The sequence below is a fragment of the Sorex fumeus genome, unplaced genomic scaffold, assembly GCF_029834395.1.
Source record: "Sorex fumeus unplaced genomic scaffold, SorFum_2.1 ptg000020l, whole genome shotgun sequence".
In the NCBI taxonomy this organism is placed as follows: domain Eukaryota; kingdom Metazoa; phylum Chordata; class Mammalia; order Eulipotyphla; family Soricidae; genus Sorex; species Sorex fumeus.
In genome coordinates this window covers 4,523,401-4,540,209 of record NW_026606077.1, presented here as the reverse complement: position 1 = coordinate 4,540,209, position 16,809 = coordinate 4,523,401, and the positions used below count along the sequence as shown (strand labels likewise).

At 44.3% G+C, this 16,809-nt stretch overlaps 1 protein-coding gene across 2 annotated transcripts in view; it reads right to left on the bottom strand.

The window, feature by feature from the left end:
* CCAR1 (cell division cycle and apoptosis regulator 1) overlaps positions 1–16,809 on the bottom strand; it is a 50,554-nt gene that overhangs the window by 20,593 nt on the left and 13,152 nt on the right. The window contains exons 2-9 of one of the 2 annotated variants that reach the window (XM_056113431.1): positions 16,438–16,610; positions 15,367–15,411; positions 12,055–12,087; positions 7,509–7,702; positions 5,859–5,973; positions 5,563–5,755; positions 1,162–1,291; positions 170–331 (exon numbers count right to left, since the gene is read on the bottom strand). In XM_056113431.1, coding sequence (XP_055969406.1) covers positions 170–331; positions 1,162–1,291; positions 5,563–5,755; positions 5,859–5,973; positions 7,509–7,702; positions 12,055–12,087; positions 15,367–15,411; positions 16,438–16,610 — 1,045 coding nt within the window. The remainder of the gene's footprint in view (positions 1–169; positions 332–1,161; positions 1,292–5,562; positions 5,756–5,858; positions 5,974–7,508; positions 7,703–12,054; positions 12,088–15,366; positions 15,412–16,437; positions 16,611–16,809) is intronic. The other variant, XM_056113432.1, reaches the window with a different exon arrangement.

The following is a 16,809-nucleotide window of genomic DNA, read 5'->3' as shown; positions in this document are numbered from 1 at the left end:
ATTTCAAACTCCATTTCTACTCTTAAATAAAGCAGGTTTACCAAACTGTCGATAAATAAAAGCTGTCAAAACAAAAACAAAACAAAACTCTGAAACACATTCTATCCAATTCCCAAAATTCACAAAATTAGTGATTCTGTAAGAGGAGGACAACGTAAGAAGAGCTTACCAATCTAAAGAAAACTTTGAAAACTGAACGGTGTAACGGGGAACAACACGACGAACTCTGCGAGGTGATCGTTCTCTTTCCCTTCGAGGGGATCTCTCCCGGGAACGTTTTCTCTGCGGAGATCTTTCTCTAGATCTACGTCTTTCTCTCTCCCTCTCACGACTGAAAACAGAATTTCCCAAAATCAGTAACATTTCTGGCATTATAGAAAGTCTTTTAAAAAAGAATTTTTAAAACCCCACAAATAATTGATTGCACTGAGTGCAGAGCCAGGAGTACCCCGGGGCATCGCCGGGTGTGACCCCAAAAGCAAAAACAAAACAAAAACAATTTTTAAAACCCCACAAATAATCGACTGTAGCGGTGCATCACTACATTTGTGCCTGTTTCAAGTGCACATCAGTGTGAATGTAACAGTTCACCACTGAAAGTCTAATTTCTTTACCATACTACTCATCCCTTATTACCAAGATGTCCAATCGCAAAGAGCAGTAATTTGCTTGTGATCTTTCGTGTTTCCATTTCACCTCAAGGTTCTTTAATTTAAAAATCAGGCAAGATTCAACGATTTGTTTTTCAAAAATAACACTTGAAAAATTTGTTAAGGCCAAAAGAGAGAAAATTTCACACGCGAGAGTCAAATTTACATCCTGGATCCCCACAGCATCTCAAAGGGTCACCACAGGGAGTCGTCCCGTAACACTCACAGGTGTGAACCCCCCCAAGCCATCTAAAATGGTGTTCAGGGCCAGGGAAACCATCCAAGTGTTAGTCAGAGCACGTGAAGGTTCCAAGTTTCATCACCACTACCTCCAGAGCTCCTTCCTCGGCAGGGGGGGCTCTGGTGGCACCCGAGCACCAAAACGCGGACTCGGAACACCAGGGCCACACAACCCAGCCAGACAGTTCAGTGTTTTCGAGCAGTGGCCTGAAAAACAGACAACCCCCGCCCACAGTATTGTCCCGGCAACAGCACTCTTTTGCAAATATACCTTCGATCATCTTTTCTGTTAGGTACTTGATCGCCTCTGTCATTTCTTCCTGAAAATCTGGACGGTGGATCTAATCTTCGTGCAGGTTGCGGCTGTGAAACTATACGAACGGGAGGCTGCAATAAACCAGCTTTAAAAGAGAAAAAAAAATAAGTAAAAGCATTACTTGATTCAATTTTATGGATAGAAACTTGGCTTTTATTTAGGCTTTCTGGCTGAGGAAAAATTAAAACCATTTTGGGGCTGGAGCAACAGCACAGCAGGTAGGGCGTTTGCCTTGCACGCGGCCGACCCAGGTTCGATTCCCAGCAGCCCATATGGTCGTAGAGAGCCAGGAGTGACCCAAAAAGCAAAATAAAAATAAAAAACCCCAAACATTTGTATATATTTTTTGCAATCTTTTACAAATACAAAACCAGACTGAGAATATGGCTCAAGGAAATAGTCCATGAATTACAGGCCCATATACAATAGAGATCAAAAAATACTTAAGACTTTACTGTTCTTGGAGCAATACACAAGCTGCACCACGAGGCTGTGGGGGCTTGAACAGGGGGCACATGCAGTCCTGAGACGGGGCCCTGTCCCTCACTCACACATGTCAAGTACTCGACCAGTCAAGTCACACCACCGTCTCCTAAAACCCACTTTTGTTAGCTCAGGAGCACACAAAGTCAGGCTATGGGCCAAAGTCAAGAGATACAATTACCAAATTCCATTAAACTATCGGTTGTTATATATCATAGTCACAGGATACAAAGTGTACAATCCAGAGATGACCTGTCCAGAGAAATTATAATGCTTAGATCTATGTAGGACACTTTGATCAAATAATCAAATTTAGCCTAATAGTGGAATGACTGACAAGTGTCTTCTAATACAATATATTGTGAGATATGAAACATCTTGTGAAATGTTCTTGCCAAAATCATTTAGATTTACCTTCCAAATAAATACCGAGAAAGAACATGATAACACATGAAATCAAATCCCATCTTGAGATTAACATTCCAAAAAAAAAAAAAAAAACCCACCCCAACCATACTCTAATATACTAACCAAAGTTCTTCAAAAAGACAAAGTCACGAAAGAAAGAAAAAAAATTTTTTGTAACAGAGAACTAAAGAAATAAGACTGGAGCACAAACACAAGGGTTAAGAAGCATGCTTTACAATTCAATCAGCCAATCAGCGGCTGAATAAATAGCAGTACTCCTACATAAAGAAAAAAAAAAAGAAGCATGCTTTACTATTCCGCCTCACAAATTGTCATTAGTTGCCAAAGAAAAAAAAAAAAAGGGAATACATTGTTTTCACATCATCTGGAGAGCCCATAATCAGTATGCAAATACATGATTACTGACTCCTGATATTAGGAGTTGGACATGAAGTACAAATTGTTCTTTGGATCAGATTCTTGAAATGTATTGCTTTTTCAACCACAGCACCCAAAAGGAGAGAGAGAACAAAAGGGAATGCCCGGCCACAGAGCCTGCAGGGTGGGATGGGGGGTGGAAGGGATACTGGGATCCGTGGTGGTGGGAAATGGGCACTGGTGGAGGGATGGGTACTTGAACACTGCATAATCGAAACCCAAGCACAAACATCTGTAAGTCTACTACAACTGTACCTCATGGTGTTTCACTAATAAAAATTAAAAAAAAAAAAAAAAGAAGCATGCTTTATATGTAACTGAATCTAGGTCAACTCCCAGTATCACCGAGTCTGGTCCCTGTGCATCACTGGATGCAGCCCTGAAGGCCCCAGAAAGTTCCCAGAGACTCCTCAGGCCTTCACACTGAACTACGGGCCTAGTTAGCTGAATATTAGCAGTGGTATCCCCAGAGCTCTGCTCAGAGGGCAACCCCCAAAAGACCAAAGAAACAAATACATGATATGTGACTTTTTATTTAGGAAAAAAAGAAACTTCAGAAGGTCACGTGCAAACCAGGGACACTGAATCTAAGAGAACGAATGCAAGTGCTTTTTCTTAGATGTAAGAATAAATTGTGGGAAAACAGTAAAGGTCACTTTTTGAAAGAACATTTTTAAAGAACAAGTGAAATGTTCAGGATTTGGTAATTAAGCAAGATGTGTATGTATATTTGTAAACAAATATGCTGACAAAACACAAAGTAAAATGTTCAAAATTATCATTATGCTGTTCTTTCATGTTTTTGTATACTGGGAAAAAATTTCCCCCTTTTGTTCTTTGCTTCATTGGGTCACACCTGGCAATGCGCAGGGGTTACTCCTGGCTTTGCACTCAGAAATTATTCTTGGAGGTGCTCAGGGGATCATATGGGATGCTGGGAATCGAACCCCGGTCAGGCCGTGTGCAAGGCAAACGCCCTACCCGCTGTGCTATCTCTCCAGCCCCCACGCATAGCCCCTGAGCAAGAGCGAGCCCTGACCAGTCAGGTATAGTCCAAAGGCATGCTGCCGCACAAGTCCAAAAAGAAAGAAAGGACAAGAAAAACTTATGATATAGGGCTGGGGTATGTAGTTGTAGAGCTAATTACATGGGTAAAAGGTAAAGGTAAAGGCCCTCCCGTTGATCGTCGATTTGCTCGAGCGGGCCCAGTAACGTCTCCTTTGGAGACTTTGTTGTTACTGTGTCTGGCATATCGAATACTCTCGGTAGCTTGCCGGGCTCTCCAAGAGGGGCGGAGGAATCGAACTCGGGTTGGCCATGTTGGCTGCGTGCAAGGCAGACGCCCTACCCGCTGTGCTATCGCTCCAGCCCTTTTAATTTTTGGATCACACCCAGTGATGCTCAGGGCTGGCTCTGCACTCAGGAATTACTCCTGGCGGTGCTCGGGGGACCATATGGGATGCCAGGGATCGAACCCAGGTCAGCCGCGTGCAAGGCAAACACCCTACCGCTGTGCTATCGCTCCGGCCCCTTACATGGGTAAGATCCTAATTACATGGGTAAGATCCTAAATTCGATCATCAGAACACACTGTGGCTGGAGATGTGACTCAGTGGTAGAACACTGGTAGGCCCTAGGTAAGGTTGAACCTAAGTCTGTCTGTCTGTCTGTCTGTCTCTCTCTCTGGCGACATACAGTGGGTAAGATGCTTGCCTTGCATGCAGCCCACCAGGTTCAATCCCTGGCATCCAGGTGGTCTCCAAACACTAAATCCTGAACATCACTGGTTGTCCTCCAAAAACAAACAAACAAACAAACAAGCGAAAGAGATATCAGACTGTAAAGGCTATAAAAATAGTTAGCTTGGAAATAGACAGGTATTGTCTAGCAAGCTTTGGATTTGGTTTATAGGCAAATAAAGCATGGCAATGCTGGTGGTTTACTCCTAAGTTCAGGGATCACTCCTGGTGGTGTGTGCGAAATTTACATAGGGTGTTGGTCATTAAACCTGTGTCAGCCACATGCAAGCCAAACAACCTAGCATACTATCACTCTGCCCCCTACTTGTATGTGTTTAGAACACATGCAAGTCTCAGTCAAACCTAGAATCTACCCAAAGGTATAGCTATCCTACAGATGTCCAAACATAGCAGCCCTCAGTAACAGCTTTGGGTGCTGGAGCAATAGCATAGCGGGTAGGGTAGGGTGTTGGCCTTGCACGCGGCTGACCCGGTTCGATTCCCAGCATCCCCTATGGTCCCCTGAGCACCACCAGGAGTAATTCCTGAGTGCATAGCCAGGAATAACCCCTGTGCATTGCCAGGTGTGACCCAAAAAGCAATACGGAACAAAGAAAGAACTAACACTTTTTCAGAAATCAGTAATTAGAAACATTTCTAATATCAACCAAACACTGATATAATGGCGCATTATACAGAAACCAAAGAAATCAGAGCCACGTGGAATATAAAAACGTCTAAAACTATGTTCAATGTTCCATAAACTGTGTGTACTATCTCTCCATCTCCAAAAACATATTTTTCAATCTCCTATTTACTGAACTTATTACTAGAAAAATATTAAAGTAGCACCAAATATCTCTCAGTCAGTCACTGAGGGTCAGAGGTAGCACAGGAGGTAATGCACGTGCTGCCCACACGGCCGCCCTGAGGTGGATCCCTGGCATCGCACGTGGTCCCCAGAGCCCCCGCCAAGGAATGATCCCCGAGCAGAGCCAAAAGCAAGCCCTGGGCTAACTGGGCATGAGCCCCAACACAAAAGCAAAACCATCAGCGACAAAGAGACCTCAACGTTCGAGTTCTCTGAATGGCCGGCCAGAGATGACTCAAGGGAGACTGGCTGAGCACCAGATGCTGGCACGGGCGCCAGAGCACTCTGAGGCACAGAGCGCGCCAGTGACCTCCCGCGCTGCGGAGAGGACGCTTCCCAACTCCAACAAGAAAAACGACGACGCCCGCAGCAAAAACCAAGTCGAACCTCAAGAGCAAGAAGCCTGGCACGCAGTACCTTTCTGCTGCGGCTGCTGTAACAGAGGCTGTGGCTGAGTCTGCAGTAACGGCGTGATGGAAGCGGCGGAAATCTGCGCCTGCAGCAGGGACTGGGGCTGAGGCTGAGCCTGAACCCCGAACGTCGTCTGTGGCGCGATGGGCTGGAGCACAGCAGGAGGAGTCTTCAGTAGCGGCTGGGTCTGAGACTGATTCTTAACAGAAACAGAATGGGAGAAAATGCTGTTCAAGTTCTTACCGACCCAAAGGCCTGTCATTAGAACCCTTCACCAGAAGCTCAGCTCACGACATAGATACCTGATTTGGTAGTGTCTGAATCCTTTGCGCATTCCATTTAAAGGGCATGTTGGGATTATATGTAGCTTCCACCAATACGCGGTCACCCACTTGAGGGGTTTTCCCTTTGACAGCACTGGAAAAGATATATATAAAATAAACACGATTAAAAATTTCTTTAAAACTTCCATCAAAAATTTCTAATGGCCTAGAACAAGGAAGCTATGGGGCCCACAAGACCATGTTTTAAAGAAGGCAATTTTGGTAACAGAATGACAGAAATCAGTAGTAAAGAGTATCTGTTGGCTCTTCTAGCATTTTCTTTTTTGTATAAAATGATATTAATTTATTCACATAGGTTAAAATCATAATCCTCAAAAAAATTCTTTAAAGTAATGATGTATTTATGTAATGTTTTTAAAAATATAATATTCAAAGTAATTTTAAAGTTACAGTCAAAGGAAATAGTATCTGAAATAAAAGCCCAAGAAACTTTTTAAAAAAAGGTGATATATTTCTTCAAGAATCATCTTCTTGATTTGGATTTGGTGGCAAGATCTGACAGTGCTCAGGGCTTACTTCTGGTTCGGTACACAGGGATTATTTCCGGAGATGCTTAAGGGACCATATGTGATGCCAGAGACTGAACCCAGGTCAGCTGGATTCAATCCCTCTGTATTCTCTATAGGTAAAAGGTAAAGGCCCTCCCATTGATCGTCGATTTGCTCGAGCGGGCCCAGTAACGTCTCCATTGGAGACTTTGTTGTTACTGTGTTTGGCATATCAAATACTCTCGGTAGCTTGCCGGGCTCTCCGAGAGGGGCGGAGGAATCGAACTCGGGTCGGTCATGTTGGCCGCTTGTAAGGCGAACGCCCTACCGCTGTGCTATTGCTCCAGCCCTATAATACAAGGTTTAAGGTGAAAGGAAGAATTTACTATCCTGTAAGGAGCAGGCCTCAAGCACTGGGGCAGGAGCAGCAGCCAAGAACTGCTGGGTATGACTCAAATACAGGAGGGAAAAAAGGTACTTCCAGTTAAATTTATTAGAAATAATACCTGAACTGTCTAAAGGAATTCCTACTTCCTGCAACTACCAAAGCTAATAAAATACCCTATAAACTACTCCCGTAAGTTAATTTTAAAATAAGTTTTAATTTATATCGCAAGCTACATTAAACCAAACATTAAATTTTGAAAAGCATCATCATTTCAGATTCTCAGTCTCGGCTCGATTCCCCAGCACCACAGCTTCCTGAGAGTAGCCTCCAGGCAATGTCAGGCAGCCCACCCTAAAGTGTCACTCTAAGTCTGATCAAGAATATAGGCAGAAATGCCAAATCATTTATTCAATACTTCACTCTAACAGGCTTGTTCAGTAATACACGATTTTGTCATGTGCCCCATCAAATCAAGTGGTTCAAAGGGCCAGAACAACAGGACGGTGAGCAGCTGGCCCAGGTTAGATGACTGACTGACCAGCACCCCAGATGGTCCCTGAACCCATGTGTGATCCCAAAACAAACAACAAAAAAGCACAGGAAACTCCAAGCCCAATGTGATACTTAAAACGAATGCACAATTCTATATATACCCTGACTAAACGGGGGCTTTATCAATTTGTTTAATACGCTAGAAAAGGAAGGCATCTGCTAAAATGTAATGAAGTTTACCTAAGCTGGAAGAATACATCCTCATCCACAAATCCAAACGTATCGTGTAGCTTTGTAACCACCCCTGTAAAAACGCGCTGTTTCTGAGGTTGTGTTTGTTGCTGACTGGACCTTGGTGTTGGATAGGATACAGTTATCTGTGCTGCAGGCTGAGGAGTAGACAGACTAAGGCTTGTAGGCAGGGCAACAGCTGGCTGCAAAACAAATCAACGTAAAATCAATGATGTGAGACAGAAGAAACTACGTAACACTCAAATGTCTAAAAAAATTGAATTTAGAAAAATACATCTGTTCAACTCCAAAATTCAAGTTTGAAAACTTTTTAGGTTCCCTCAGATGAATATTTTCACAGAATGTTTAAAGATACAACAGAATGTTAGTTTTAAAAAAACTGATATTTCAATCTCGTCGCGTAATAATAAATTTAATCCAAATAAAGCCAGAAAAATCCTACATGAGTGAAGTAAGTCAAAGACAAAGACAAATCCTACATACTCTCACTTACATGTGCAATCGAAAGACCCAAACAACCCATAATCAGAACTGGATGCTGGTTGCTTAAGGAAAGACTAGAGAAATGGGTAGAGGCGGTCAGTGTTCTGGGCGTGAATTAGTAATACACCTACTGGTATTACTAATTTTACACATTATCTGAAAAGTCACTAGAAGGGACTAAGATGTAAGGTCCCTTGGCACACAGAGGAACTATATATAACATCCTGAGTTGGTGCTCAGGATTGGGGGAAAAAAAAAAGAACAGTTAGGAGAGTTTTGCATTTTAAAAACATTTAAACAGACTCACTGTTGTTCTCATTTCTGTGTCATATATAGTGTGAGTGGGAGATACAAGCCCAATTAAAGTTTGGCATTTATGGGCTTTCTCACATATTTGTTATAAAAAACCCAACCCACCAGTATCCTTCCATAAAAGTTTATTTGAGGTGCCAGAGAGTATGGCAGGTAAGGCCTTGCAAGCAGCTAACCCAGGTTCGATTCCCAGCATCCCAACCTTCCGAGCAAAGTCAGGAGTAAATTCTAAGTGCAAAACCAGGAGCAATCCCCGAGCATTGCTGGGTGTGGCAAAAAGGAAAAAAAAAAAAACAAACAAACAACAAAACAAGACTATCATGATTTAATGGGCTGGTTTTTCTTTTTCCTTTTTCGTGGTGAGAGGAATTTCGGGTCATACCTGGGGTTGCAGCCTGCAGGGCAAAAACCCTACCTGCTGAACTACTGGGGCCCCAGCCCAAGTTCCTTACATGAACACAATGTCTTCCACGTGTATAAGACACGATTCTCTTCCATTTGAGCAAAATGCCAACCCCAACTGAATGGACTTCAACTGAATAGATTTTTATGAAATGAATGTGTATAAATATAACTTAATAAACGGAATTATTAAGCTTAAAGGAAAAATTTTTGGCCACATCTGGCGATGCTCAGGGATAACACCTGGCTTTTGCACTCAGGAACTCAGTTTGGCACATAAACTTTAAATAAATAATAATCTATAACACTGTAAACACTGTGTTCTCCCGTTGTTCATCAATTTGCTCGAGTGGACACCAGTAATGTCTCCATTGCAAAACTTGTTACTGTTTTTGCCATATTGAATACGCCACGGGGAGCTTGCCAGGTTCTGCCGTGCTGACGGCATACTCTTGGTAGCTTGCTGGGCTCTCCGAGAGGGACAGAGGAATAGAACCGGGTTGGCTGCGTGCAAGGCAAACGTCCTACCTGCTGTGCTATGGCTCCAGCCCCCAATAATAAATAAATAATAAATAAATAAAAAGTTCAAGCAAATAGGGGCTGGGAGAGATGGAACAGCAGCTAGTATCCTGCCTTCCCTGCCGCCAACCCAGGTTTGGTCCCTGGCATTCCATATGACCCCCGGGCCCGTCAGAAGTGACCCCTGACAGAAGAGCTATGAGTAAGCCCCGAGCACTGTCAGGTGACCCCAAAACAAAATGAAGCAAAATTAAACGTAATAAGACTATCACCTAATCCTTTAAAATCAAACCACAGATTCTGTTGTGTTTTTGTTGTTCTTGTTTTTTGGCCAACACCCAGGGGTATACAGGGCTTATTACTGGCTCTGAGCACACAGATCACTCCTGGTGGGAACCAGGTACCAAATGTGGAACCAGGAATAGAACCCAAGTCAGATGCATGAAAAGCAAATGCCCTACCCAATGTCATATCACTCGGGCCCCATGAATTCTGTTGTATACCTATCAAACGGGGGTGGAGCAGGAGCTTTATCAATTTGTTTAAATTGATAAAGCACAGCGGGTAGGGCGTTTGCCTTTCGCGCAGCCAGCCCGGCCGACCCGAGTTCGATTCCTCTGCCCCTCTCGGAGAGCCCGGCAAGCTACCGAGAGTATCTCGCCCGCACGGCAGAGCCTGGCAAGCTACCCGTGATGTATTCGATATGCCAGACACAGTAACAATAAAATCTCCAATGGAGACGTTGCTGGGCCCACTCGAGCGGGAGGGACAGTGATTCACCTATCAAATAAACCAACTCTCTCAGTTCTATAATTTTAAAAGTTTCAAAAGTAAATAAACTCAGCGCATCTTTTATCTCGGCTTCTGGGCCACACCTGTTGGTGCTCAGGGGACCATATGGGATGCCAGGGATGAAAGCAAGGCATGCACCTGGCCTGCTTGGTACCTTTCAGTCCCAGAATTTAGCATTTCTTAAATCATCAACACAAAGGGGCCGGAGCGATAGCATAGTGGGTACAGCATTTGCCTTGCACGTGGCCAACCTGGGTTTGATCCCCGGCATCCCATATGGTCCCCCAAGCACCGCCAGGAGTAATTCCTGTGTGCAGAGCCAGGAATAACCCCTGAGCATCGCTGGCTGTGATCCAAAAAGAAAAAAAAATCAACACAAAATTATTTTCTCACGTCAAACACTTTTGGGGACACTCCCAATGGTTCTTGGGGGTCCCCCTAGCAGTGCTCAGAAGACTACATGTGCTACTGGATCTGAATCAGGTTCAGCTATGTAAAAGCGAAGTCCCTTAAGCTCTGTGCCATCCCTCTAGCCCCTATCATGAAAAAAAGTATCATTTTTTTTGGTGGTACAGTAAATCAAGCCCAGGTCTTACATAGGCAATTCCTACACTGTAAAAGTAGGCATTTTTTGTTGTTGTTTTTTGGGGCACACTGGCAAAGTTCAGTTCTGCACCCAGGAATTATTCCTGGAGGTGCTCAGGGAACCATACAGGATGCCAGTGATCGAACCCAGGTCAACAGCACTGCAAGGCAAGCATCCTCCCCATTGTAGAGGGAGCACACTTCTAATGAAAAATGTTTAATATTCTAAGATTATAAAACTTTATGAAGAATTAGGAAATAGTAGAAAAAAATAAAATTTTACAGTTTCCCATTGATTCAGGAACTTGGAGCAGGGGAGGGAAGACAATACTGAGCCACACCCAGCACCACTCCGGGGCTACTCCGAGCTGTGTGCCGGGAGTCACTCCCAGGGGACTGTACTTGGTGCCAGGGCTAACACCGGGATCGGCAGCATGCACGGCAGGCACCCCAATTCTTGTACATCCCTCTGCCCCTCAATTTAAAGAACATTTGGTCTCCTAGCAATACGCAAAGGAGTGTTGGGTTTTTCCAACGGCACCCGGCCAAACAGAGCACGTCGTGCTCAGTGTCAGGGAGCGAAGGGGCTGAGCTACCAAAACCCTACTCGGTGGCACTGCCGGGCTCCCAGGGCTCAGCAGGCAGGGCCAGGAATCAACTCCAGGCCCTGAGGCCAGAGAGACGGCACAGCGGGTAGGCGCCTCGTGCACTCGCCGACCCAGGTTCAACATCTGAAATTCCATGACTAAACGGACTGGGTCTTCCTCATTACTTGCCATCTCTCTCCTATCTTGATCGGAAAACTCTAGCATTTGCAGACATGAGGGTGTTTTTCAATTTTAATTATTTTACGAAACAAAAAATCAAGCAGATTCCCTAAGTAAACAATAAAACTGAACTATACTTTATTACAAAAAATCTCACTATTGTTTAGAGGGGGGTGGGGTGGGGGGACGTGCCCACTGGTGCTGTAGGAAGGATCAACCAAAACCACACCCAGTAGTGCACAGGGGGCCTCGGGAAGACTGTGGGAGAACTAACTGGCATAATATCCTCCAGGAAGCGCTCCGAACCTCCAGGACTCTGGAGGACTCTGCCTCTCAGTCTGACGACAGAGATTAAGGCCCCCGCCTGCACGTGGCTGACGCCGGCACCATCCTTGGCATCTGCACGTTTCCCCACCCACCCCAGCACAGAGCTCAAAGTCGTCCTCAGGTACTGCTGGGCATGGTCCAAAGACCAAAGAAATAAATAAAAACAAAGTAAAACACGTATCCAAACCATATCACAGCTGAATCGAGAACTTAAAAAGCCATTAAAAAGAGAAACTACTTTTCAGCTAATATCATTGCTAAAACACTGGTAACAACAATCTTCTCTTAAGTCCTTTAAGAAAATATAGAAAATCTTAATCTACCAAAACAGGAAACTCCAAACTAACCTGTGTTAAAAGGGTCTGTTGAGGTTGTTGTAACTGAAAACAGAAAAAAACAGGGGAAGGAAAAACAAGATTAATTAAATATAATTTGGTAAACTCTCTAAAATAGTACTTCATTTCTAACCAAAAAATATGTGGTAAGAAACTGAGGTTATCTAAAATATGTGGCAAGAAATAAAGTTTTTCTAAGTATAGATTCCAGATAGACACACACACACACACACACACACACACACACACACACACACACACACACACACACAGAGACACACACACACACTCTATCAGGTCAGTGAATAAAGGAATTGATCTTTATTCCACAGGAACAACAGCCATCAAAAATCTGAAGTCCATACAGAAAGAATGTTCAGTTCTGCCACACTTCACCATCATACAGAAATGGAGGAGCATGCCACCACCCCGTTTATATGTATCACGAAAATAAGAACCACTCCTGATGGCCAGATCTGCCACACGGACAGAAACCATCAAGGAACACCATACTCTCCAGTTGGGATTTTCTCATGAGAGAGAAAGACACCATTACCAGAAGTTAAAGGAACTGATTTTTAGGGGTGAAGGCAGGGGACTGAGACTCTGGGAAAGAAATTCAGTTAAGCCATCACAGAACTCGATGACTGAGTGAACACTCTACATGCAGGAGGCCAGGCATGAGCCTCAGAATGCCTATGAAGGAACGTGTGGTGACTTTTAAGTCAAGGACCTTGGTTAGATACCAAGCACTCCCCAGGGGGCTTCCCTTGCATGAAGTTGACCCGTCTGCTCCCTAGCATCCTCTAAGGTCCCCAAGCCCACCAGGAGTGATCCCTGAGCCGGGAGTAAGTCCAGTGTACAGCTGGATATGGCCCCCAAACAAAAAAGCACAAACCAAGCACAACACCATCCCCCACAAAAAAAATGAAGTTCTAATTCATAACAGTGTATACCAGGGATCAATCATTCAAAGAGAATATCCAAGGTCACCATGATAAAACATTAAATCAATATCACTATTTCTAAGAACAGTACAAAATATTTTTTTAATGATAAGAAGGTTTTGAGTACCACAATGCCAAAAGGGGGAGAGACAGAGACAGAGATATGGGGGGGGGGGGGGGGAGAGAAAAAGGGTGGGAGGCGGGGGTGAGAGAAACGCTTGCCATAGAGACAGGTTGGGGCGGTGATGGGAGGGGCCCTGGGGAAAGTGGTACGCTGGTGGAGGGATGGGTGTTAGAACACTGCATGACTGAAACCAAATCATGAATGGCCTTGTAACAGCCTATTTCACAATGATTCAATTAAAAAAAATTAATGTTTTGAGCATTGTTATTTTTATATGGTTCAATACAGTATCTTCAATAATGCAACAAATTTGGTCTAAAGATATTGTGAAAACAAAATAGTCAACTTTGGGGGCTGGAGAGATAGCACAGGGGGTAGGGCGTTTGCCTTGCACGCGGCCGACCCAGGTTCAGATTCCCAGCATCCCACATGGTCCCCTGAGCACCGCCAGGAGTAACTCCTGAGTGCAGAGCCAGGAGGAACCCCTGTGCATCGCCAAGTGTGACCCAAAAGGCAAAATAAATAAACAAATAAATACATAAATAAAATTAAAAAAAAAAATTTTAAAAAGTCAACTTTGATAGCAATTTCCTTTCAGTTTTTTGAAAAACAAAAGCAATATGTAAGACAAGAAAATTTCAGGGAAAATACAAGTTATTGAAGCCCCAGAAGTCTGAGCCAAGGATGAGCTCAACAGTCAGCCTACAAAGAAAAGTTTCTGTGGCTGGAGACAGAGAGGTCAAGTGCTAGCCTTGCGCACAGCAGAGCTGGGTTCAGTCCCAAGGATGCTATATGGTTCCCAGTACCGCCAGGAGGAATTCCTAAGTCAGAGTCAGGAGTAATCCTAAGTTTCAAGTGTGGCCCCAAAACAAAGAACAAAATAACCAAGGGAGAAGTTCATGTAATGATGAGCCTGGTTTCTGTTCCTTCCCTCACGTTCTAGCCACCGTCTTCCTCTCCTGAATGCTCATTTCTCTGAAGCTTCTTAATGGCAATAGTAAGGAATGACTGCTACCTACTGAGCCTCAAGGCCCTAATATGGGGACTTAGGCAAGAAAAAACCTATTTCAGTGGGATATACTTTTCTGTCTTTTAACATGCTTTTCCTTGGGTTCAATTTTCTCTTCATTATTCACTTTTATAGATCTAGGACCCTGAGGGACCCAGTTAGAATGGGAATCTAAGAAAAAAGGGTTCAAAAATTATTTTATTGAGTTTTCCGTTTGTTCAAAAGTGCTTCGGAAGAAAGAAGAAATTTACAAGAGACACCCTCCATTTTCAAGTCTTTATTTTTTGTGCCACACTTGGCGATACTCAGGGCTTCCTCCTGGCTCTGCACTCAGGAATCACTCCTGAAGTACTCAGAGGGCCACACAACGTGCCAGGATCGAATCCACACAGCAAGACCACTGCCCACTGGACTATCTCTCTGATCCCGTATTTTAATATTTTATTTGGGTTGCAACTTTCATCCTCCTCCCACCTTCCCAACGACCCCATGAAGAAAAAGAGAAGTTCTGCTGCGTTAAAAAGAAAATTAAGGCTCAGAGCCAGGGAGGTGGCTGAAAAGGTCAAAGCAGCAAGCACATGCTTTGCAGGTAGGAGCCCAGAGACTGATCCCTAACTGCGTAGGGTTTAGTCTTCAAAAGGGCAAAAGGAGCTCGTGTGTGTGTGTGTGTGTGTGTGTGTGTGTGTGTGTGTGTATCTGGGGACGGAGGAACACCCAGCAGTGCTCAGGAGTATTTTCTCCTGGCTCTGCATTCAAGGGTTACTCCAGGAGGGGGCTCGGGGAACCCAATGGGGAGCTGGGATCGAACATGGTTCAACCATGTACAAACAAGGCCCACCCGCTGCACCACTGCACTGGCCGCAGAGCCGTGCATTTCTACATGTGGCCTAGAATAGCACATAAGGCGAAAGGTTCCAGAGAAAGACTTTCCAGAAGCTAAACCCAAGCACCGACAGGTATGCCACAGATCAAAAACCAAAGAGAAAAAAGCAGTCGTGGTACTGGACCAAGATTAGTGATTCCAGGTTTTCCTCTGTCTGCTTTCTCAGAAGCATCTACAAATGCTATTAGTGGAGGAGTTGGGTTTTCAGGCTCTCCTTTGAAAAAATTCCTTTTACCTACCTAATCCCACACCACCAAAATCAAAATTATGGATTAAGATACAGAATAGGAGATAAAATCTATCAACTGAATTTGGAACAAATTACTATATAAATTTTTAATACGAAAAACATAAAACTAACCTGTTGTTGTACACTATACAAGGCCTGCTGAGGTTGTGAATATTGCTGGAAAAAAAGATTTGTTAAAAGAAAAACATGGATATTAATAGTTTTATTCATTCCAAAAAAGTGATGAGACATAAACATACAAAATCAAAATCATACTAAAAAATAGAATTTCTGAAACATAACTTCACCTAAAAGAAACAAAACATCGATTACTTAAAACTCTGGAATCCAAGGGGCACGAGCTGTAATACAGTGGGCAGGGCACCTGTTTGCATGTGGGTGACCTGGGTTCGATCCCCAGTATCCCATACGATCCCCTTAGCACAGCCAGGACTGAGCACCGAGCACAGAGTCCGCAGTGAGACCCGCGCACAGTCAGGTATGGCCCCAAAACCATAATAGATAAAAACTCTGGAACCGAGGCGAAGTGGTAGTATGGGCAGGTAGGGCATTAGCCTTGCACACGGCTGACCTAGGTACGATCCCTGATGTCCCACGTGGTCCCCTGAGCACCACCGGGAGTCGTTCCCGAGTGGGAAGTCAGGAGAAAACCCCGAAGACCACCGAGTGTGGCTCAAAATATAAACAAACCAAAAAACCGGGATTCATCACGAACTGACTTAGGGGCCAGAGCAACAGCACGGTGGGGGGGGGGTGCTTGCCGTGCACACAGCCCGACCCACGTTCAGTCCCGCATGGTCTATGTGGGCCCCTGAGCACCACCAGAAGTGAGGACAGAGCCAGAAGTGACCCCTGAGCATCACTGCAAAACAGTAACAAAAACAATAACCAAAAACTGATTTATGTGTAATAAGGTTATGAACCGCCCAATTTAAGAATTTGGGGGGGGTGGTGGTGATGGTGGTGGTGGTGGTGGTGGTGGCGGTATGAATTCTAGCGGGGAAAAAACAGTTTAGACCAACGCAACGACTGTTCTCTAGATGACCTGGACATACATACCTTGAACCATCAGGAGGAAACAAGCGAACTAAGAACTCACAGGTATTTTCTAAGGAGCTTAGTGATGGATCTACCCCGGGGGCTCAGATTTCTATTCTCCCACGTCAGCTATTCGAGAGTCACCTGTTGCAACGCCGCGGCGGCGGCGGCGGCCTGCTGTTGCAAGGCTGCAGTCTGAGTCAACTGATAGTTTGCTGGGGTCTGTGTGGTGAGGCCTGCGGCCGCCAATGCAGTCTGTTGCGTATATATAGTCGGAGACGCTCCAAGGAGTGACGGCTGCTGAACGCCCAGGGCAGCTAGAGAGGAAAAAGAAGAAAGAGAAACAGTTGCTTCTTCCTTTCTGGGAACTTTACCTGAGCACACACTCTTGCCTATGGCCTGAAAAGACAAACCCGGTAAAAAAAAGTTAGGAAAAATCTCAGTAATGTTTCAATTTAACCAATCCAGGTCCTGGATCCAAGATTCCTATATCTTGGATATAGGTTTTTATTAAAT